The following is a 22,090-nucleotide window of genomic DNA, read 5'->3' as shown; positions in this document are numbered from 1 at the left end:
CCGTTTCCCGCAAAGAGAGGCGCCTAGACAGCGCACTGCGTCGCGGCTGCACGATTTCGCGTTCGGCTTTGCTCTCTTCTTTTTCCCACACGCAAAGAGAAACACACGCGCCCACCAGCCATGCCGGGAATGAAGCTGGATTTTCTCAAGAACACCGCGCAGCGCGTGGCGATGGGGAAGTCGCTGCCGCTGAAACAGGTGGAGGCGATTGTGCTGTACGGCAAGCCGGCGCAGCGGGCCAAGGTGGTGCAGAAGCTCCTTCCAGCCGTCTATGGACTCTCTCTCAACAAGACGACGCATCACATTCTCCTGACGCTCTTGGACCACTGCGAGAACATGGATCGCGTAAAAATGCTCTACCACGTGCGTAGGAAGCTACTGGACCTGGCCCAGTCGCCGGTGGGAAACTCCGTGCTGCAGCGCATGCTGGAAAAGGTCCCGGTGCGCCAGAAGAAGGAGATCGCTGAGGCGTTCGTGCTGAACGTGGACGAGGACGAGTTCAGGCGCCTCTGCGAGCATCCGTTTGGCAACCACGTGGCGCAGAAGTTAATGGAGGTGCCGGCGTGCGTCGAAGTGGTGCTTCCACATTTTCTACCGCACCTGACGAGCCTCAGTCTCCATCCATATGGCATGCGCGTGGTGGCCAAGTACGTCGAGTGTGTCGCTGACGGGTGCAGCAAAACGATTGAGGCGCTCTTTCCATCTTACGCGAAGGCAGACCCAGAAGGCGATGATGCCGCGGTGGCAGCCTCTGACGCGCTCGACAAGTCCGTTTTAGCGCTCTTCCGCTCCGCCGAGGAGTCGCTCGTGCTCACAGCGTTGCTGCGTCACATTCGCACGCCGGTCGAGGTAAAGGACGCGATTGCGGCACACGTGAGCGAGTTCGCGGCGGACTACCTGCTGCCCGCCTCGGCACCGCTGGAAGGCCTGGCTAAGAAACGCGGTAGCGATGAAGACGAGTACGGGTTGCCCGACTTCGGCACTGGCTCCATCTCTGCGAAATCTGTAGCGGCCACCGACATACCTGCGAATGTCCATGTCTACTGTGCGGTTCTCGAGCACGGTGACGATGTGCAACGCGCCGACTTGTGGTCGGCGCTATCTGCAAGCGCCGACATTCTGCACGCCATCACGCACACGAAGGGGGCGGTGCTCGTGGGCGTGGCGGCCGTGCGTTTTGTGGAGGCGGCGCGCAAGGGGCTGTTTGATGCCATGCTGTTGTCGACTCCTGCAGGCGCGCAGTCCAACGGTAGGGACGCGGGGTCGAGTACGGCTGGTGCGGCGGACACGACTGCCACTTCGAGACCCGACAAGAAGGGCCCCAAGAAAAAGAAGGCAACGAAGAGCGACGAGGCGGAGCCATCTAGCAACAAGGATGTTGCCAGGAGCTCCATTGTAGACGTCGCCACTGACCCGGTGCGGTCGGTTCTGCTGCGCGCCTTTGTCGAGGTTGCTCGCGACACCATACCGGGGAAAGATACCCAGCTCCTTGTGCACGACGCTGTCACACTCGCGCAAAACTCCGTCAGCTCCCCAGTGCTGCAGAAGATGGTGGAGACCGACCTCACCGGCGGGTTTGCCAGCGACGTCCTGGCGGTACTGCTCAACTCTACCGAATTCACGAGCCTCGTCACGCACCCCGCGGCATCCTTCCTCTTGCAGTCGATCCTTCAGTTTGCCCCGGAGGAGGTGCGGGCGCCGTTGGTGGCGGCGCTTTCGAGCTACTACGCGGCACACCTGCATGACTCTCTCTCGTACGCGCAGGGCTCGCGTGTGATGCAGAAGCTGCTAGCCTATGCACCAGATGCGACGGTGGTGCAGACAGTGAACCAGCTCATCTCTGAGGCAACCAAGGAGGAGGAGATGGAGGAGGCAAAGTGCACCGACGGCAGCTGCGCTGACGCGGTAGATGAGGAGGGTGTGACCGATACGGGGGAGAAAAAAGAGGTGAAGAGGGTGAGCCGCAAGGAGCAACGGGAGCTGAACCGGGCCAAGCACTACGAGGTCCTCTCTCATGCACTTGTCTCCTACGCCTTGCACACGCACGCGTGCTATGTCGTACAGGCGCTGCTGCGAGAGGTGCGCACACGCCAGCTCGACCGCGAGCGCAAGCTGCTCATGAACGAGCTGAAGCCGCACGTCTTCGAGCTGGCGGTCTCGCCGTGGGCCGGTCGCGTGGTGCTGGACACAATGATGTCCGTCGGCAGCGCACAGCTCGCAGACGCCATGAAGAATGTCGCCTTCATGCGGGCAGAGGAGTGGCTGTCGGACGTTTCCGAGGAGAAGAAGCGCCGCGGCAACGGCGTTGACCCGACACTGCGCAACATTCTGAAGCGCCAGCGCGAGGAGATAGACAAGGGCGTGGAGTCGAAGGCTACGGAGGGATCTAGCAGCGCCGAAGGGAAATGCGCACCAGCGCACAAGAAGAAACTCTTCCGCTCTATGAAGAAGTAGGTGCAACGACCACAGCTGAAGGGGGTTTTCCTGCTGTGCTTATCGAGTGTGAGCTAGTCCGCCTCACTACGGCTTGTGCGTACTTGGTGCCGGAACTCGCTTCCATGCGAGTGCGCAATCTGCTGGTGCCGGAATGCAGCTGCTACAGCTCCAGTGAGGATGAGCAAAGGAGGACGAAAGTCTGTGGGAGCTGGTGCATTGATCGCGTTGCCCACCCCCTCCCTGCCGAAATTCTTGGTGCCCAGCCCTCTCTCTCTCGTTCGATGTTGTCCGCTATGCGTTCAGAGTCTCCCGTGGCGAGCTGAGGCCCGTGCGAAGGTGCTTGCTTGCGTGTCTGTCCTTTTTCTCCATATGAGTGCTTACGTAAGTCGGTCGATCCCCTCTTTTCCATTTTGTTTTCGGTTTCGTGTGGCTCACAAGTTCGATTTAACTCAGCCACCGCTAAAGGAAGAAGCAGAAAAAAAAAACGATAGGTAAAGGTGTACGGATGTAATGTGCGACGTCTAAGTTGTCAAGTATCAAAAGTCAAACTGCAATGGCATGAACGAACAAGAGAAAGCGCCCTTGTGCGGTTGAAATCTCGTAGTCGTCGTCTTCCTCGCCCTCACGCTCCATCATGGCTGCGTGCGCACCTCATATTCTCAAAAAAACTGCCGAGATGAAGACAGGGCTATCTTGGGCTCGACGAGCGTATGGCGAAGTCCTTCTCTGGCACTGTTGGTGCTGTGCACGAGTCGCTACCCACGTGTACTCCTCTCCCGCCCATGCTCCCACAAAAAAAAGGCATTGACGGACACGGAAAAGAGAGCGGAGGGTAGAAAGGAGGGGAGAGGCGGACAAGAGCAACAGACTCTCCCGCGCGCCGCACTCTGGCGCCCACGTTCGCTTCCTCACAGAAGTCTCTTCTCGATTTTTTTGTTCGGCGACTTTCACATGTCCCGTACGTTCGCACCAACACTCACTTACTCACTCACTCTCTGCGTCTTCGTCCCTTTTCTTCTCGTCTTTGGCCGACGTCTGCCCTTATTGGGCCTGCCACGCGCCCGCCCTCTCCATGGCGCTTCACGGCGCTCCTCATTCCCACTTCAATCCCAACACCTTCTTGGCGCATTTACGCTTGTCCTCGCGCCGCCACCGCGCTGCCCTCTCTCTCTGTTCCCTCGAACAACGACATCAACGACGGAAAACGGGCACGCAGAGATTTGCCTTTCTTCTTGCGCGCCTCTCCTCCTTCCCCCTTCCCTTTTTTTCTTTGTCGTTGTTGTTTTCCGTTCTCTTCGTTTTCGTTTTTTTTTGTCTTTCGACTTGCCCTTTTTCGTGTTCATTTTGTTTTCGGTGCGTCTACCCACTCCTCTTGGTGCATCGTCTCTCTCTCTCTCTCGTCAGCGGTTTCTCCAGCTAGCCGAGCAACTCCCGCTCTACGCTACTGCTCCTTCTCTGCGCCTCTGGGTCGCTCTCCGTTGTTCTCACGCACATAGAAAGACGTGCAGGCGCGCCGACAGATTCGACAGACCAAGAGAGAGAAAGAGAGTAACCGACAGAGTCTCTTTTTTGCCGTGATTTCAGCTCGCCCCTGCCGCCGCTATCCTTTCGCTCCCTCCCTTTGCTTTTTTCTCTCTTTTTGTGTGAAGGCCCTCTGTCTGCGTTTTCGCAGCTCCATTTCCTCCCCCTTTTTTGTTCTCCTCGTTCCGACGGTGCTAAAGTTGTTTCGTGTGTGTTTTTCTAAGAAACTTGCGTCCCTGTACGCCTGTTTTCCGCGCTCTTACACTATTCCTCTTCTCACCGCAAAAAATGCAGATGAACTCCTACGCTGGTGGCTACAGCACCCACAACCGCAGCTACGCGGCAATGGTTCCGCCGCCGGTGCCGATGCCTCCTGGCTGGGAGATGGCGTACACTCCCAACGGCGAAATCTATTACATTGACCACAATACTCGTACTACGCACTGGCAACTACCAGCGGAGTACACCATGCAGCAGTCCATCTGCAGCTACCGTGGCCCGCAGCGCCAGCGCCGCGGTATCGACCGTAGCAAGGCCAAGACAAAGATGTGCATGAACATTGAGAACGGCGGCACGTGCTCTTACGGGGCCAACTGCGCCTTTGCCCACTCCTCGGAGGAGCTGTCGACGCACCCTCACTTCAACCCCGCTCCAGACGCGGGCTACAGCGCGAAGTAGGAGGGAGTGTAGCGGACAGGCCTCCTATCTCTCAGGGTGCCATACTCTGTTTTGTCAACTTTTTTTTTTCGTGCGTTTCTGCCGCTTTCTCTGCGAGTGTCTCGCGCGTGTGTTTGTGGAGGACGGCAGGGACAGAGAGCCGCGCGCACAGCACGGGCGACCACATGAGAGGAGGGCCCGTGAGCCTCCGAGGGCGCGCGAGCACACCAAAAACGAGACAACAAAATAGACAGAATCCGACGCACAGCAGCGACGAAGGGCAGGTGAAGCGGAACGCATAAAAGGCAAACTGTAAGACATGAGATAACGGAAGAGGGCTAAGAGAGGAGCGAGGGAAAGTCGCAGAGAGAAGGGTGACGGTAACGCAAGAGGAAAAAAAAACGAAAAGGGCATATCGTGCGCGTACTTTGTTTGAGCCCGCTCTTCTTCCCTTGTACGTTCTCACAGGTGTCTATCCGTCCATTGTCCGCTTATCCACTGCTGCTCCTTCCTTCCCCCTTTTTCCCGTTTCTGCTGCCTCCCTCTCCCTCTCTGCTTCCCACCGGCTCTATTCGCGTGCACTAGTCGACTAGATCCCTCCTTTCGTTTCTCGTTTGCTTGCCTCCTTCACTGCCACCTTTGTACGTCTTGTCTTTTGGTCCCTCACGATCATGTGTTGTCCTGCGATGCCCGCGGGATCCTCTCTCTCGAGCACACACACACACACACACACACACACACAGAGAGATAGACGCCGATGCTGCACGAGTGCAAGCGCCATTTTGGCGTAGTCGCGCTCGCTCTTTGTTTTTTTTCTCCCCACCTAATTTTGTCCTCTGTTCTTGATCATTAAGAGAGCATGTGTGTTGTCAACTTTTTCTACGTAGACGAAGAGTGATCGAGAGGGAAAGAGGGATGGAGTGCTCAGTGCGATGTGGAGCTCATGCTTCTTTATTTCTCTCTTTTTCTCTCATTTTTTTCTCTCCTTTTTGTTTGTTCTATGGTTTGATTATGCTTGTTGTAAAGAAATCTGTTGGGCTCGATAGTAACGAAGTGACTGAAGATTGCGGGCATTCGTGTTTATGCATAGGTGCTTTCTTGGTGACTGGTGCTGCCGGTGGTCATTTGCTGTGGTGCAGCGTTAGTTTTGATCTTTGTGTGTGTGTGTGTGTTTTGTCGGTCTCCGTAATGTGAGTTTGTATCGTGCTGTTGCCGTGTTTAGCCCGCGTTTTCATGGTGGACCGAGGCCGGTGGTGGCTCTCTTTTGTCTGAATGTCTGCGTTTCGTGGGAAGACGCCTCTGGGGCTCTGAGCTCGTGTCCCCGCACCGGTGTATGGGTGCGAATAGAGAAAGAGTGTTGCACCGCGTGGGTCTGTGCAAGTTGACGGTCTCCTGTGAAATGCTCTCGACCGTCGTGAACCTCAGCATCCCGTTTGTTGCTATTATCCCGCTAGGATGCCTCTTTTTGTTTTTTTTTTTTGCCTGCTGAAGTACGGGTGCTCTTGTTGATTGTGTAACAGGTCGGGGTGTTTGTGTGTGCCGTCGGTGACCATTCATAACGATTAACGAGTAAGGCATTCGAAAAACAAACAAAAAAGACTGCCTCTACGTAATGCGCATTTTTTACCATCTGTGTGTGTGTGTGTGTGCGTGCGTGTTGGTGCTCTTTCCCCCCTCCTCTCTCCCCCTTTTCTCTATGGTTTTGCTTTTCTCTGAGGCGTTCTCTTTCTCTGTCGGTTGTTTTTTCGATGGCGTACCCCCGTCTTCCTGCATTTCTGTGCACCTGTTCACGCCTCCTTCTCTCTCTGGATCTGTGTGGCGGCCTTTGACAGTCTTTGTGTGTGTATCTGTGCGTTCCACCTTTTTTGCTTGTTTTTGCTTCTCTCTTCTCGGCGTTGTTTTTGTTTCCCTGCCCCTCTTTTGGCCGTGTTGCGCGCAGGGTCTTCTTCCTTCGTTTTGTGCGATTCGGTGTTTTCTTTGCGTCGTTCCGTTTCCGCTTCGCCCGTGCCTGGTGGTATTCTCTTTTCGGCGTCCTGTTGTTATTTGTTGCCCTTGCTTTTATTATTATTGTCTTTCGCTAAAATGGGAGAAAAACTGAGAAGAGTGGACCGCACACGAGAACAGAGCCCCTTTTTCCTTCGCCCCGCCGCCGCCCTTCCATCGCTCTTCTCCCCGTGTTATACCCTTGGCACTCTCGACCTCTCTCTTTCTCCCTCTGCGCGTGCGCTTTTGTGACCGTGTGTGCGCGTGTTTGACAAGGACCTTTATATGGTAGAATCAGCCCTTTTCTCTCTTCTCTCCGTACCAGCTCATCCCCACGCGTGATTCCGCTGGAGCTGTGTTTGGTCTGTCTCGTGTTATTCCCTTTTTTTTTTGCCATCATCCTTCTCGCCTCCGCACGCGCCCCGGCATGCACGTCTACGCCTCTTGGCCATGTAATACGGTCTCGCTTTGGTTTTCCCCCTTTTCGTCTTTTTCCTTTTTCGCATGCTTGTACTCTGCGAGCGAACCTTGCAGAGCGGTGGCTCCCACGTGGCATACATGGGGCACTCTCGGAAAAGGAGTGACATACGCGGGTGTGCTCACCACACGAGCGTTCTATCGTGATACAGCGTGACGTAGAAGGAGGCAAACTCGAAGGAAAGGGTGTTTGTGTGTGCACAGGAGGGTCTTGATGCATATACATACACATGTATATGTTTGCGTGCTCTCTCTGTCCCGCGGACTCACTCTCACCTACGCACGGATACATTCAGGCATACATACAAACTGTTCATACGGTTGCACTTCATTTGTCTCTTTTTTTTTCGTGTGCTCCTCTGTTTTAGCTGTTTAATCTACTAAGTCTAGAACAACAATGCAAAACCCACCACCAAAAATAAAAAAAAAAGATTGATCGACACATGCACGCACGCAAGTGTTTCGCTCGTATTCGTCACTTCGTACCCGATGATGACTTTTTTTGTGCGAACGGCAAGGTGTGCTCAGCCTCTGCCACGCGCGTGCGATTGACAGTCGTACCAGAAACGTCGCAGCGCTCTTCGTTCTCCACTCGAGCACAGCGGAAGCGGGCTGACATTGGCTGGGTGATGAGAAACAACTAGGCAGCCTTCATGGTATCGCATCTCCACGCGGCCTTTCACGACTCCCGCCATCTCCCTCCTCACTGTGCCAAACGGTCGTCTCACGACTGGGCCATCCCCGCTGTGATCCGTCCATCTTCTGGCTTTCACATTGCTCTTGGAATGCTGGTACTTCTCTTGCAACGCTCACATGCACCGGGCACGCACGCGTTCTCCTTTGTGTGTCCTCTTGGTAATCCCATGAACTCGCACTCCGCGCGACTCTACCACACACCCATATGCCGCGATACGCTGTCGTACGCGAACGAAAAGAAAAATCAAGCAAACGGCCGTTCATATCAGCGTCTTATAGAAGAAGAGATTCCAGGCCCCTCCTCCTCCAAAAAAAGTAAGATTTCCATACTGCCGGCGGCGGCCCTCCTCCTCTGCTGCTGTCCAATCATTGTGTTCCTTTCCCGCTCTTTCTTTTTTTTTGGCGCTCTCGTGCACGTCGGCAGATCCCGAAGCTCGCTCATTTGCCAGGTGCTGACCCTCCCCCTTGAGAAAAAAAACGAAAAAACCGAGAACCGCAAACCACCCCCGGCAGGCGAGCAAGCTGCAGCGAGCAAAGGTAGCTACCAAAGTCTCACCGCGGGCTTCCGCAAGCACAGGGCTCAGCCAAATGACAGACGTCCTCTTTGACGTGCGCAACGCCCTCGTGGTGGGCAACTACCATCAGGCGATCGCTGATGGGAGCACTGCACGCGCTCTGTCAAGCCGGCCGGCTGATGTGGCCGCCTTCAACGCGGAGAAGAACGCGGTGGTCGCGCTGGGTCAGATTGGTCTCGGCCAAGTCGACGCCGTTATCAGTCAGCTGCGCTCGGAGAGCAACCCGCTGCTCGTGACAATTCGCACGTGGGCAGAGCTCATTTGCGCTACGCGCGACTACGGTGTCCTCTCCGATCCGGCCACGAACGTCACGCAGCGTCTGCAAAGCGATGCGGAGAATGTGGCGGCGGACGCTGTCTACAAGGCTGTATTCGCTACCACAGCCCTGCTTTACCAGCAAGACGTCATCGGGGCGCTGACGCTGGCAAAGAAGTGGCTCGGCGAGTTGCCCACTCCGGAGGGGGCGCTGGTCAGGCGCTACACGGTGGAGCTGCACGGTGTGGCGGCAGAGGCGCTGCTGCGGCTGAATCGACCAGATGAGGCGGCGAAAGAGGTAAAGCGCATGGAGCAGGTGGACAGCGAGGCGATCGTGACCATACTGTACAGCGGCATTGTTTCCCTCCATCAGGCCGCATCTGACGTGCACGTGGCCAACTATAACGCGGCCGTATCCGCCTTCAAGGAGGTGCAGCTGCGGTGTGGGCAGAGCATCATGGTGTCGAACTTGATGGCCCTGGCGCACATGGGTCTCAAGGACTACGACGCGGCTGAGCGCTCGCTGCTCGACGCGCTAGCCGTCCGCTCCAACGATGAGGCCACACTGGTGAACCTCGCCGCCGTCAGTGCCCACAAAGCGAAGTCCCTCGACGACGCCGAGCGCTACATCCAGCAGGCGGCCTCGATGCATGGTACGTGGGGCCAGGCCTACCACGCCAAGGAGCGGAACCTCGACGAAGATATTAGCGCTTTCATGTTGGAGGAGTAGCTGCACACGGACATCGGCTCTCAGGCAGCGCTGTGACCAAGGACGCTGGTACTATAAGGAGTCCCCTTGCGCGCGCCATAGTAGGCGACCGTGCACACGCGCGGCTCTCGTTGTCAAGCGAGTGCGACGCGCGTCCTACCGACTTGGTTGCTAGTGGCGAGGCGGGGCGAGGAAGGGAGGCATGTGCGCACCCTGGGCCATTACACGTGCGCACACCCTGCTCGTCGTGGGGCGAGAGCGGAGCAGTTGCTGTAGGGTAGCATCGGTGTCTGCTCACGGCTGACGGGACATGAAAGCAAAAACATCAAGGCAACGGGGCCACCTTTCTGCCTTGTTTCACTCCGCCGTCTCCTTCATTCACCGCGCCTTCGAGCTCACCAACGTATCCGTCATGTCCCGTGGAGAAGAGATTGTCCTCGGTGTTTGCCCTCTTGCCGAGGCCCTTCTTTGTCGGGCACGTTTTTTTTTTTCCTCTGCGCGCTGTCCTTGTGTGTGTGTTGTTTTTGTGTTGTTCTGTTGTGGTGTAGCCTTGGCGTGTTTGCGTGCGTGTGCGTCGACGACTGCCTCGAAATCCTGTGGAGAGAGGAAAGTATCGGGGTGGCGAAGGAAACAGCAGTGGTGTCTGTGCTCGGCAGGCTTTTTGTGCTGGTTTCTCTTGAGGGGTACCGCGCGCTCCTCTTCTACGCTTTACCCCACCTCACTGGCGCTTCGCCCTCTTCCCCTGTGCCAAACCAACGTTGAAGTTTGCCATCTGTGCGTTCTCCACGGTGTGCTGTGTTTCGGAAAATAAGCGAGGTATACTGAAGAAAAAGGGAACGGCGCCGGCTCACGCCCGCGGAGGTCAAAGGTGCACGGCGTGAATTGCTCAGCCTGCCAACACAGGGCATGACAGTGCTGCCAGACGAGCGCATGATTCAGCTCCCTCCTCCCCTCATGCGGGCCATAGAGAAGGGCCAAGGAGCTTTCGCGTCAGGGTGGATTTTTTCTCTGGCTTTCATCCCCTCAGGGATCGTCCTCGACGCTGCCAGGGCGCGGCTGTAAGCGCGTGAGGACGCTCTCCTCCTGTGCTTTTCTTTTTTCTCTCTGTCAAGGGTGTACACGACTCGCCATACGCCGCTCGCTTTGATCTGCCATTCCGAGATCAGCAGCCCCTCTGCCATTTCTCAAGTGCCCCCACCTCTCTCTCCATCACTCCTTCATTGATAATCTGCGACCTGTACCGGCCACACCACTGAAGTGACACACCTACTCCGCGTACTGGCGGCTCAGCTTAGCGTGTTTCTTGTTTCTCTGCATCCGCGTCGGACGGCGCAGCCCTCCCCTTTTTTTCGCTTCGCGTATCTCTCCTTCGTCTCTTGCCAGAAACGCACTGTCTCACCGGCAATGCAAGTGGAGGGCAACTGGAAGGCTGCGGCCAACTTGAATCTTCTTCTCGGTCTCGAGCACCCGCCAGCGCGGCTGGAGAAGCCACTGCTTATGCCACAGCAGCGCAGCGCTGGCAGCTCTGCCCTTGTCACGGTGGAGGCACGCAACACCGCCAACTTCAGGAGCTCCTCCTACTGCGGCCTCCAAGACAAGTCCGCGCCGACGATTCGAAGGCACGTGATCGACTACTACAAGGAGATGCTACACCGCGTGCCTCTCTGGCGAGGGCTCGCGAAGACACAGCAGGAAGGCAGCTGCCGGGGTACAGTGGTGAAGTCAGAGCTGGAAGATGATGATGATGCTGACGGAATGGTCCCTCTGGCAGGAGGTGCGCCGCTTGCCTCCGGCGGGTCATTGCTCCGTGCTGTTGGCATCCTGACGCGAGTGCAGGATGCGTCGGCGGTGAGTGCGGTCACCCAGCAAGCACCGTGGGAGTTCTACGTGGTGCGGGACGTGGATGACGACGAGTGCTACGTTCGTGCTCTGCAGGCATTGGCGCAGGCGGATCGAACGGCAGACGCGTCGTTTGCTCTCCTGCAAGATGCATCGCACGCCGGCTTCTGCGCGCGAGCCTCAGGTAGGATGGAGAGCAGCACCGCCCGGTCCTCCACAGGGGTGGCAACGACATCGGCGATTGGTGAGGCCGGGGAGGAAACGCCAGGGACGGCCGCCGAGGCTGACGAGGAGGCGGCGGCCTGTGATGGCACTCGCCTTTCGCTCTACACGCGACAGGCTTCATGGTTTACAGGCCTTCATCCCGGTATGGCTGTCGGCATCATCGGCGACCCGTTTCAGCGCAGTGCCCGCGGCGTTCTCACGGGCGTACTGGTGCGCGAGTTCGTCCTGCCATCGCGGCCGACGTTGCCATGGCGAGTGGACCGGCCACTGCTGTCTGCGGCCGTGACATCAACTTCGGGTGCCGGCGCCCTCGCCGATGGCAGCGGCGCTGGCGTGCGCATCCACTTTTGCAGTGGGCCGTTCCCACGGCGCGACGTGTCGGGGCTGCTGCGCACGGTGACCACCCAAGCGCTGCACCGCGGCGCGGATGTGCTGATTATTGGTGGCCCTTTTATTCTCCCCTTCGCCAGCGACTTTGAGCGCGAGTTGCTGCCGTCGCTAGGCGCCACCTTCAACGAGGTGATGGAGAGTTTTGTGGACACGTTGGAGGAGACGCTGAAGAATTACTACTCTACGCGGCCGCTTCTGCCACACATGAAGGTGCTGCTCGTGTCGCACAGGGGTGACGTCACCCAAATCCCTGTGCTGCCCACCACCATGTACGCGATCGCGGACACAGACGACATCCTCATTCGCTCGAACCCGTGTCGGCTGTCGGTTAATGGGGTGCACATCAGCGTATGCAACGAGGATGTCGTGGGCGACATGCGTGAGCGCATGGTGGAGCGGTGGCCGACCGCCGAGGGTAGCCTGCGACGTGTCGTAGAGACCTTGGTGAACGGCCGCCTGTATGTCCCGCTCTACAGTATACCTGTGATGACGGCAGATCTAAAGCATCTCCCTCACTTGCGAATGGACTACGTGCCGTCGCAGAACGAGCTGCTCGAGATCACGCCGGCTGCTGCTGCGTTGACAGGCCGCTCTGCTGCAAACGACAGTCGCCGTGGCGATGCCGACGGCGGTGATGCCACCATGAGTACGCCGAGCGCCAGCTCCTCACGTGGTTGGGAGGCTGTGTTTAATGTCGCGGAACAGCCGTCCACCGACCTGGCGGGGTCGCTGCAGCACAAGGTGAAGCGGGTGAAGCTGGAGGATGCAGCCGGTGACAATGAGGAGGGGGATGCGGCGACCGCACCTGGCAGCCCGTTGGCTGCATCAACGCCGACGGCCTCATCGAAGATGGAGTACCTGCCTCACATTATGTTCCTCCCCTCTACCCGCCCACAGTTTGCTACCGTCACGCACCAAAGCGAGGAGGTCGACGGCGCCGACATCGACTGCGCGGAAAGCGCCTCTGGCGTCCTGGTGGTGAACCAGGAGATTTGGTCGACGCGCTCGTCGCCAAAATTTGAGCTCCGCGTGGCAGAGGTGACGATTCCGAATACGGACCTCGTGTTGCGGCGCGGCGCCACTTCCACAAACGGCGTCGCGTGCGGTGTCCTGCACATCTACAGCGCATAGATCCTTGGCAAAGGGAAGGGAACGTGGGCAGGCACTGCAGAAGCGCGCGGTCGCTCTCCGCGGCGTGCACCCCTCCTTGCCCGTCAACTCTCACTGGAGTCTGACAGACTACGCCTGCTTTCGTATCTTGTTTTCGCCGGTTTATCGAGGAAAATGTGATGGAAAGGTACCATAGAGAATATGTGCGCCTTGCGCGTGCCACTTACGAATCGGTGTCGTGGTGAATGTCGCTGTGCGCGGGACTGGGTCGGCGGGCGTTTATGATGAGCTAGCGGTCAACGAAAGCCGTGCATGACGTGCGTGTCTCTCCCTCTCTGTAAAAGTCGTCGGCCTTTTTCCAGCCTAGCAGAAGCACACGCACGACACAAGTTGAACCAAAAGGAAAACGCTACTAGCAACGAAAAAAAAAGCCATGAGCGAAGGGCCTCTGCACCGCACCGCTGCACCCAACCACGCTGCCCTTCCTCCCTTCCACCACGTTTTGCACACTGGCGGTAAGGCCTAAATGGCTTGTCGCAGCAGATACACATTGCATGACGCCAGAGTCGAGACTTTGAGAAGTGAGCAGCCTGTGGGCAAACGACCCACAACGGCATACGCACAGCCGCTTCGCATGGGCACACACCAGCGCGGTCTTTCTTCTTTTCGTGGTTTGCTGTTGAGAACAGCACTCGTTGCGGAACCTCTCTCTTCATCAACTCTGATGGCCTCCGTCGATATCCGTCCCTTGGCTTGAGGTGGGGGGCTGCCTACCGTGACAGCCGACTTTGCACGCAGTTCAAGCGTGCGACACAACACCGAATCTGTCCACCTCGCACGATGTTTTTTTTTTTGCAGCAAAGGTGAACCTCGAGCGACGACAAGGCGCGCCTGCTCTTGATCGCTTGCTGCACCATCCTCTTATTGCTGCTTGCGTGCCTTTGGTACTCGTGGCGTGAGCAGTAGACAGAGGAGTATGAGGGGTTCACGAATAAAAAAAAACCATTAGCTCAAGGGAGGCGAGCCGGGCCATTTATAGGCAGTGAAGGATTCCGTGTGTGTGTCGCGGTTGATCGTGGTTTGTTCGGGCAGCGGATGACGCGAGATGCGCATGTGCCGTGTTTGCCTTCCGCTGATGCAGCTTCTGCTGTAGTCTGAGCAGCAAGGCGAACCACCGCGGGAGAAGTATGTGGTGCTGCCGGACTGCCGTAGGAGCGAGCACGCAAGGCGGTAAGGAATGTGGCAAGCAAGCAAAGTGACCCCCTAAAACTCGCCACGGCTAACCGACTCGCACAACGCAAGCGTCAGCTCGGTCTGGTGAGTTCGCGTGAGTGGACTGTACTTTGGTTGACGGACTCTCCTCTCTTTGATCGCTCTTAAAAGGCTCGTCCAGGTCGTCTTCCCACCGTCATATTGATCCACTTCTCCTGTTGTTCGCTTCACTGCGCACCACCACCACACACACACACACACACACACACAATGCAATATGCGTTTCCGCGACACACTCAGCGTCACGGCAGTTGCTGTCTGACCAAATGCGGCGATCCGTGCGGCTGCAGAAGCAGACTCTGCATCCGCCCAGGAACCCGATCCCGCTCGCCACCAACCCGCTCACGAGATGGTCGCGGCGCCTGCCAAAATGGGCCGACCTCGGCGGCGCACTGACGCGCGCCCAAGTGGGTCTGGAAGGATGCCACAGCGCCTTTAACGCCACGAATAGCATACGCACATGTCTGTACTTTCAAACGGCGTCGCCGCCAACATTTTTGACGGCAGCCTCGTGGAAGGCGATTGAGCATGTGCAGGTGCGAGAGGCCGTCCCCAGGTGCTCATCTGCCCACGAGATGCAGAAGGATGTCTTTTCCAACTCCACAGCCGTCGGTTATGCCGAAACGGAGCCGGGCCCATCTGGCTGCGGCGGTTCTGGCACAGCGTGTGCATCTCCGTTCGACGGCATCGCCCTGTTCGGCGAGGAGGACTACTTTTCACCCGTCTCTCACCCGTCTTGCGACGACGGCGAAACCGCGGCTGCAGCGCCTAATGCGTCTCCTTTAGTGGCGCTTGAGAACTTTGCCGACGGTGCACGGAGCATCATGCGCACGCGCCTCCCCATTGCCGCGACTCAGAAGGGTGGATGCATTCGTCTCGTTGTGGGACACGAAAACTGGGGCGTCCGACGGAGCCTCTTGCGGGCCAAGGACGACACGACGCAGGTGCCTCTCTGCGATCGTACCCGCACCGCTGCACTTGCTGGCATCCCCCGGCCAACGCCGGCGCCTGTCGCGGATATGGTGGTCTACGTTCCTCAGTATGGCACCACCAGCTCCCTCAACGTGGCCACATCCTTGGGTATAGCGCTATTCTACTGCTACATGGACGCAGCATGTCCAGAGGCGCGCGAGATCTACCCCGCAGGCTCTTTCTCGTGCTCAGCTGTTGATGGCTCACCGGCTGATGGCGCCTCCTCTTACGACGCTCTCGACGAGCTGCGGCGCCGTCTACACGAGTATCAGGCCTTTTTCTCCAAGGCCCTTCCAGCTCCTGTGACCGGCGGGAGTGGAAGCGCGTCAGCGTTCATGGACGCAACGTCTTCTGGGCCAACGAAATCAGTCGGCGACGCCCATGTGAACACGACCCCTCGCGTGGACCAGCGTCCCCTCCATCCAGCCTTCTACCTGCGCGATTCTGAAGAAATACAGCACCAACTGCGCGCTTACCGGCAGGCGTTGCTGCGGTACAGCGGCAGTCCTCAAGCGGCTGACTCTTCTCGACAACCAAACGCAGATGCGAGCGCGTCCTCGCCGTTGGCAGCCTCCTACTTTGGTCTTTCTGTCTTTTATGAGAACGAGTATGACCAGCGCAACTTTGGCGGGCTCATTCGAAGCGCCAACGCCTTCCTCGTCGACTACATTTTCTATGTCGGTCGACGCAAGATCAATGTCGTCGGCGCCGTCGGCTCCTACCACTACACCCCGCCGGTGCACCTCGGTGCTCTACCCGATTCACCATCAATTCCGTCAACGAGCGATGCAATGTCGGACAGCGCCCCAGGTGACTGGGCGGCGGAGATGCACGCCAGGGTAGAGGAGGCATACGGACTCAATGCACCCCGAAACTGGTGGCTGCTCGATTGCGGACACGACTTCCTGTATGAAGCGACCTTCGATGGGCAGCGGCCGTGCCATGGCTGTGAGGTGGGCGCGGCCGCATCGTCGCATGCGTCTTTGCAGGCGTTTCGACGTTTGAAAGCTAACGGGCAGGCCCACTCCCTCTGTGATAGCGAGTCGAGCCTGCGAGAGGCGAGTGATGGCGGTTTGGTACTACTCGTTCCCCAGGAGGGCAGACTGCCGCATCCTGGGCTGATGGGGTTGTGCACGGGCGTCCTCACGGTTCTTCCCGAAGGAGCTCACTTCTGCGAGCACGGAGGAGATGCCGGCGATGGCCGTGGTCGTGGAGGGAACGGCCACCGCGGTCTACCGTCGCAGGTGGCAAGCGGCGTGGCGCTGCAGCGACTGTCCGCTGTGATGCACCCGCGCTTAGCCGCTCTCTGAGCGAAGAGGAGAGAAGTGGAGGTGTTGTACGGTGCGATGTCGCATGGCCTTCACTGCTTCTCTAATGCGCGCATGCATATGTGTTTGCCTCACAGATTATTCTAATCCACACATCTCGAAAAACGAAATCAGCGTCCCGGTGATAAGGGGCTGTGGGGCTGTCCCGCTCATCCTCTCGTGCAACTGAGGCGTGGCTCTGCTTCCTAACCGGTGCACGTACACGGAGTGGTGCGTGCTCATAAGGCCACTGATGACCAAACGGACACCCTGACCTTTGCGCCCCGTCCCCTTCATCTGTCCACTGCACGTCTACGCCCATGATTGCAACTGTGAGTGCGTTTGCCTGGTGTCTCTCAACAGCATCTACTCTTTCGCATTGTGCAATCAAGCGCGCGCACAACGGGCCTTTCGAGCGCGACAACTATCTTCGCCGTCACTGTCGTCACCTTCTTCTCAACCTTGCATGCGATGGCAGCGCCTTCCCATTTACCGAATTGCCCTCACTCTCGCTCTCTCTCGCTTCCTTTCTCACTTGATGTGGTTTCGTTACTATCGTCAATGCGCAACTGGTAGAGGAACCGAGGAACATAAGACGGCAGTCCCTGAGCTGGATTGAGCGGTAACATCCTTTTTTTTTTTGTCGTGTCTTCTGAGCATCTACCAGGTTGCACACCTAAACACACACACACACACAACGACGACGACGGGGCTTTAGTGAGTCGCTGCTCTCCACCTTCCGGTTCCTGTCCGCCTAATCAAGCGGTGATACAGGCGCGTAGAGGCTTTGTCCTCTGTGAAGCACTCTCCTGCTCTCTCCTTATCGCCACATCATTCGTCAGCGACACAAGCACTCTTCACGTATCCCGTCAAGAGAGGGGACGCGTGACCGCATTGCCGGCTCGAAACCTTCTTCGTGCATCTGTTTCGTGTAGCTGATATTGCCGAGCTTGGGCTCCCACCCAAGGCGGAGATTGTTTACAACTCCGCAAGAGTCGGGGATCGGACCGTTTAGAGGCCAGCTGCTCCTCTGCTTGGGCGCCTCCTCCTAGAACCGTGCACGAGGACAAGGTGCGACTCGGTGGCAAGGGGAGCGGCGGGCTGGAGGGTCATGCATAGAAAGCGGTTACCAAATCATAGAGCTGCCCGGATCTTCGATCGACCATAACTTGTGAGAGGGGACACCATAGATCAAACACAGAGCGTACCGCTCTCTCTCTCTCTTTCCCATCGCTGCAGATTCATCGCCGTTGCTGTTTTTCGCGCGTCCTCTGTGACTGCGTGTCGCGAGTGCGGCCATTCTCCTTATCCTGTTTCCTCAGGCAAAGCAATGCAGTCGCTATCCAAGTACAAGGAGACGATTGTCTTCGTCTCCTGCGCTACATTACTCCTTGGAACGGTATTGGTGCTTCAAAAGGCAACCACACCCTCACGTCATCGACGCCGCGCCGCCTTGTCGGTGTCGCGTGCAGGCACCGTGACCCGCTCGGCAAGCCACGGCGCGGCTGGCGCTCGCAGCCGCAGCTCGAGCCGGCCTCGCGTGGCACACATGAGCCACGCACACAACAGTGCCGCGCCCACGACGGCCACAGCAATCGATCGCATCCACGCTGCGAAGAGCCGTGAGTTGTCGCAAGCACACTCGCATCGACACCACTCTCACCCTCGAAACGGCGGCGTGTGGGCGGAAGCTGCCACATCTCGTATCGAGAGCTCGGACGCGACTCCACCGCCGAAGCTAACGGTAGAGGCAGTTGCGCAACACAAAAAGGCACTGGGCACGGCCAGCGCACTGCAGGATCCAGGGCACAGCGACCTCGCTGGCATCCACGCTCCCCGCCGCGGCGTCTCGAGTTCTGGGTACCGTGTGAACGGTGGCAGCGGCAGCGTGGAGGATGGCGCGTACTACCGAAGCGCCTCGAACGCGGCCACTGTGGGGAGCCAAGCTCCGTCCCCGGCGCCGGCGACGGCGACGACGGTAGGCACGGAGAAGGTACCCTCTGAGGCAGCGAAGGTGGCTGAGGCGATGACGCCTTGGCTCGCGTCACCAGCGGTTGTCGAGTCTTCGCGTGTATGCTTTGAGGGTACCGACAGGGGCCGCAAGGAGGAAGCGGACCGCAACACTTCACCGCAGCCAGCCACGGGCACCGCGAAGCCGGTGAGGGTTGCAGCTGCAGCAGCTGCACCGGCGGCAACAAAGGCACAGCCGAGCTCTCCCAGCATCCGTGCTTCCACGGCGCAGACGGACCCGCGGTGGTTTTGCGAAGACCGCGGCACGCAGACGGAGACAAGCGCAATGCAAGACGCTATCAAATCAGCGGCAAGCGCGACGCCAGATCGGTGGCTGGCGGCGGCGATGATGAGTCCGATCATGCCTACCGGCGAGAACGTGAGCGACTCCATGCTGATCCATTGTGCCGACTTGGGGTGGACGCCGTTGCACGACGGCGCGGCATCAACCGGAGGGGCAGTGCACGCAGAGAAGCGCGCGTGCGAACACACTCAGCCCCCTGTGGGCGACAAGGCAGAGTCGGTTGTGATCCCGCGGTACTTCCTGCGGCAACTGGAGCGGCAGCTGCGACTCCTCGTGGACGACCTGGCACAGGAGGAGTGGAATGAGCGAGCATGGATGTGCCTGTACACTTACCTCTCCGAGTTGCCTTTGAGTGTACGTACATCTCTGACGTCGCGTGACCGCTGCAGCGCTGCCACTGTCGCGCAGCTGGTGGACCGGATGATGGCGAACGCTCTCACCGAAGGCAACCTTGTTGAGGAGACGGTGGCGATGGCGAACAAGTCGGCAGAGCAAAATCCCATCCCCAGCCTTCCTCGGGAAGTGCTGCATCTTCTTCAGCATAGCACGGCGATCGACCCTGAGTTCCACTTTGAGTGGAAGGGCTCCACTGTAGCGTACGTCGAGGGGCCATTGGGGTCCGCCTCGCGACGGGCTCGCAAGTCAGCGGTGGCGAGCAAGGGAGAGGTGGGCGATTTGCCGCATGTGCTGCCGCCCTCCTCGTCGCTTTCTTCGACATCAGTTGCTCTCACAGACGATGAGGAGGAGAGGTCGTGGATGGACGACGAGGAGGTCGGGTGCACCTCCCGCTTTCTCTCCTTCATTGCGGCACACATCAAAAAGTACAGCGACCTTCGCCTGCGCGGCGCGGCTACACAATTTCCAGAGCCGGGTACGGGGGAGCTGCGGACACCTCCCGGCGCCACGGGAGTCGCCCAGGCAGGAGCCTATGAGCTTTCGACACCGCCGACGAATAGGCGAAGCGACGCAGACACGGCGCTGCAGCACCAGTTCCGTGACCAGCAAGACCAGCTCGCGTCGATCCTGGCGTCCTTTGTGCGGCTGCGTCACACGCCGCTCTTTCAGACACTGCGCCACACCTCGGAGCACGCTCTGTTTGCGTGCGACTTTATTGAGCTAGCATCCGCAGCGGAGCGCCTGCTGGAGCGTGCTTCCCCGGCTTCCGCCGCTACACTGCTGCTGGAAATTCCAATGGAAGAGAGGCGCGTGATGACTGAGGCGACGGATGCCCGCGACACGAGTGTCGGCACGAGCACATCTGTCGGGTCGGGGTCCAGCCCCACGACTGGCCCCAGTGCCCGCCACAGCGTCAGAGTACGCACGCCGATGAAGCCGAGCATCCGGCATCCGATCCAGCGCATGCTATCGAACTTGCCGTCGCCGAGCGGATTATCATCGCGGCGCAGCACGCAAATGCCCGACATGTATAAGCAGCTTTACTCTCCGCCAGTGCACGCCGGCGAGGAAGAGCGTGGACGGACTGTGAGCGTTGCTACTATGCGGGGTGGTCGACTTGCTGCGGAGACGTGGGCTGCCTGACAAACCTACCGGAAAGAGAATGTAGCCGGAGCGGCATAGATAATGTTTTCTTGTTCTCCGAACCGCCGACACATGTCTTCTATATTTGCGTCTCTACTATCGTGTGCCCGATGGAGTCTTTTGCGCACGTGTGAGCACTCCTGGCTTAAGTTGCTGAGCTTCATAGAAGAAATCCTGACAGAGAGCCGTATGCTCTCCAGCGTAGTGGCTTCTTTTTTTCTCACACGGCGAGCATGGCTTCAGGCACAGCCAAGGGTGGATGGGTGGGGTGATGGAGTTGCTGCAGGCCCTCTCGCATACAGCGGCGCGGCCTTCTCGCGGGTGTGCCTCCCCCCCACCTCCCACACACGCATACCCGTTATACGTTGAAGGGAAGTGGGCGTCAGTTTTGAGACACACGATGACGTCGCTCTCCTCGAGCACTGCGCACACTTCCGCCTCTTGCGTAAAGCCTTCCTGTCTCGACAACTTTTCGTCTGTTTCGGATGGTGCGGATTTTCCGCTTTAGCGCTGACTTCGCTTTCTTTCGCTTGTGTGTGTGCACTGTTTTGTCACCGTTGCTGTTTGAAGGCACCACTTCACCCCTGGTCCCCCCCTCCTCTGCCCAAATTTGCGTATGGTGTCGATGGGAAGAGAAGGAGGAAGCGGGTGGGCATCGCAGCCATCGCACCAGTCGAGGTGGTCGCATGCAAGTCCTTTGTTGTGTGCATTCCTTCCGTGATTGCGTAATCGTGCTTGATGGAAGTATGCTCGACGCAGGACGACACGCAGGCAGACAAACAAAAGAAAAAAAAACTGCCATGTTTGGGGGCGATTCTCTTTCATGAGAGCTGGCGTGTGAACCGGCAACCCTGTGTGTTGACGCCGGCTCCGCATAACGTTAAGTGTTTACTGGTAAAGACACATGGATGCATCCCTGCATCGCTGGCACGGCACTGTGTCGTCTCCCCGTCGACCTCGACCCTTTTGCCAGCTGCAATGAATGGCGCCTGCAAGCGCCAGTGCATCGGTCCACTTGTCTCTTCGCTATCCTTCCTCACCACCCCCTCCCCTTCGGCACTTCTCTCCTTCTCTGTGTGTATTTCCTGTGTGTGACTGGCGATTCCTACGCCCTCTTCTTCACACCTCTCCCATCCGCACGCCGGCCTCCTCTAACCTCTGACCTCTCCTCTTCTGCGCCCTTCCCCACCTGCATGGCTGCACGTAAGTCCTGTATGGGTGTGCGCTGCTGCTCTCGCCGCCGCTGCTTCGTCCCAGTGTTGGTTGGTCGGTTTGCATCTGCTCTGTGGGCCCCTTCCACCACCGTCTCCCGTCTTGCTCACCGGTGGCAACGCGCGTATACATGCGTTCATTTTGTTCTCGCGTCTTTTGTCCACCCCAATTTCGCGTGTGCGGTATCGGTGCAACAGAAATTTATTCTACGTTGTGCGTTGCGTGCGTATCTTGGCGTTTCAGTCGCTTCTTCGGCGGGAGGGGAAGAGAGAACAGCTAGCTATTGCTGTATATAGTGCCTGTGCGGCTCAGACGCGTTGGCACCGACGTCGTGGCGCTGTTCAGAAAGAGAGACGCTTAGTCAGGAGTGAACAGAGCCAAAAAAAAAAAGGGCTAACGATCGGATGAGGCACACGCGACTTCGTGTAGACACACACAGCAAAGCATAAGCCAGAGACGAGACCGTTCTCGGTCCCTTCGTGCTCCTCACGTGCAAAGACGCCTTGAGCTCGCCGATACTTTCCTTTTTCCTTCCTCAGTCTAGACTTCCAGAGTACCGTGCGCCGCGTTGCTTCGTCAGAGTCAGGTGGTGTGCTCCCAC

The 22,090-nt window shown here is 58.1% G+C and overlaps 6 protein-coding genes across 6 annotated transcripts; all 6 read left to right on the top strand.

Annotated features, from left to right (window-relative positions):
- Positions 1 to 120: 120 nt before the first annotated feature.
- Positions 121 to 2,454, top strand: LINJ_32_1830 (conserved hypothetical protein; the record flags this gene model as incomplete). Its single annotated transcript, XM_001467822.1, has 1 exon — positions 121 to 2,454. One exon carries the CDS (start codon positions 121 to 123, stop codon positions 2,452 to 2,454), a length of 2,334 nt encoding a protein of 777 aa, XP_001467859.1.
- A 1,791-nt stretch (positions 2,455 to 4,245) lies between these two features.
- Positions 4,246 to 4,635, top strand: LINJ_32_1820 (putative zinc finger protein 2; the record flags this gene model as incomplete). The annotated part of the gene is made up of 1 exon (XM_001467821.1): positions 4,246 to 4,635. The coding sequence occupies one exon, from the start codon at positions 4,246 to 4,248 to the stop codon at positions 4,633 to 4,635; it is 390 nt and encodes a 129-aa protein (XP_001467858.1).
- A 3,723-nt stretch (positions 4,636 to 8,358) lies between these two features.
- Positions 8,359 to 9,330, top strand: LINJ_32_1810 (putative coatomer epsilon subunit; the record flags this gene model as incomplete). The annotated part of the gene is made up of 1 exon (XM_001467820.1): positions 8,359 to 9,330. The coding sequence occupies one exon, from the start codon at positions 8,359 to 8,361 to the stop codon at positions 9,328 to 9,330; it is 972 nt and encodes a 323-aa protein (XP_001467857.1).
- A 1,383-nt stretch (positions 9,331 to 10,713) lies between these two features.
- LINJ_32_1800 (conserved hypothetical protein) lies at positions 10,714 to 12,894 on the top strand (the record flags this gene model as incomplete). Its single annotated transcript, XM_001467819.1, has 1 exon — positions 10,714 to 12,894. One exon carries the CDS (start codon positions 10,714 to 10,716, stop codon positions 12,892 to 12,894), a length of 2,181 nt encoding a protein of 726 aa, XP_001467856.1.
- A 1,517-nt stretch (positions 12,895 to 14,411) lies between these two features.
- Positions 14,412 to 16,427, top strand: LINJ_32_1790 (conserved hypothetical protein; the record flags this gene model as incomplete). Its single annotated transcript, XM_001467818.1, has 1 exon — positions 14,412 to 16,427. One exon carries the CDS (start codon positions 14,412 to 14,414, stop codon positions 16,425 to 16,427), a length of 2,016 nt encoding a protein of 671 aa, XP_001467855.1.
- Positions 16,428 to 17,754: 1,327 nt separating this feature from the next.
- On the top strand, positions 17,755 to 20,277 carry LINJ_32_1780 (conserved hypothetical protein; the record flags this gene model as incomplete). Its single annotated transcript, XM_001467817.1, has 1 exon — positions 17,755 to 20,277. The coding sequence occupies one exon, from the start codon at positions 17,755 to 17,757 to the stop codon at positions 20,275 to 20,277; it is 2,523 nt and encodes an 840-aa protein (XP_001467854.1).
- Positions 20,278 to 22,090: the final 1,813 nt, after the last annotated feature.

The sequence above is a fragment of the Leishmania infantum genome, chromosome 32, assembly GCF_000002875.2.
Source record: "Leishmania infantum JPCM5 genome chromosome 32".
NCBI lineage: Eukaryota > Euglenozoa > Kinetoplastea > Trypanosomatida > Trypanosomatidae > Leishmania > Leishmania infantum.
This window is presented reverse-complemented; position numbering and strand designations above follow the sequence as displayed.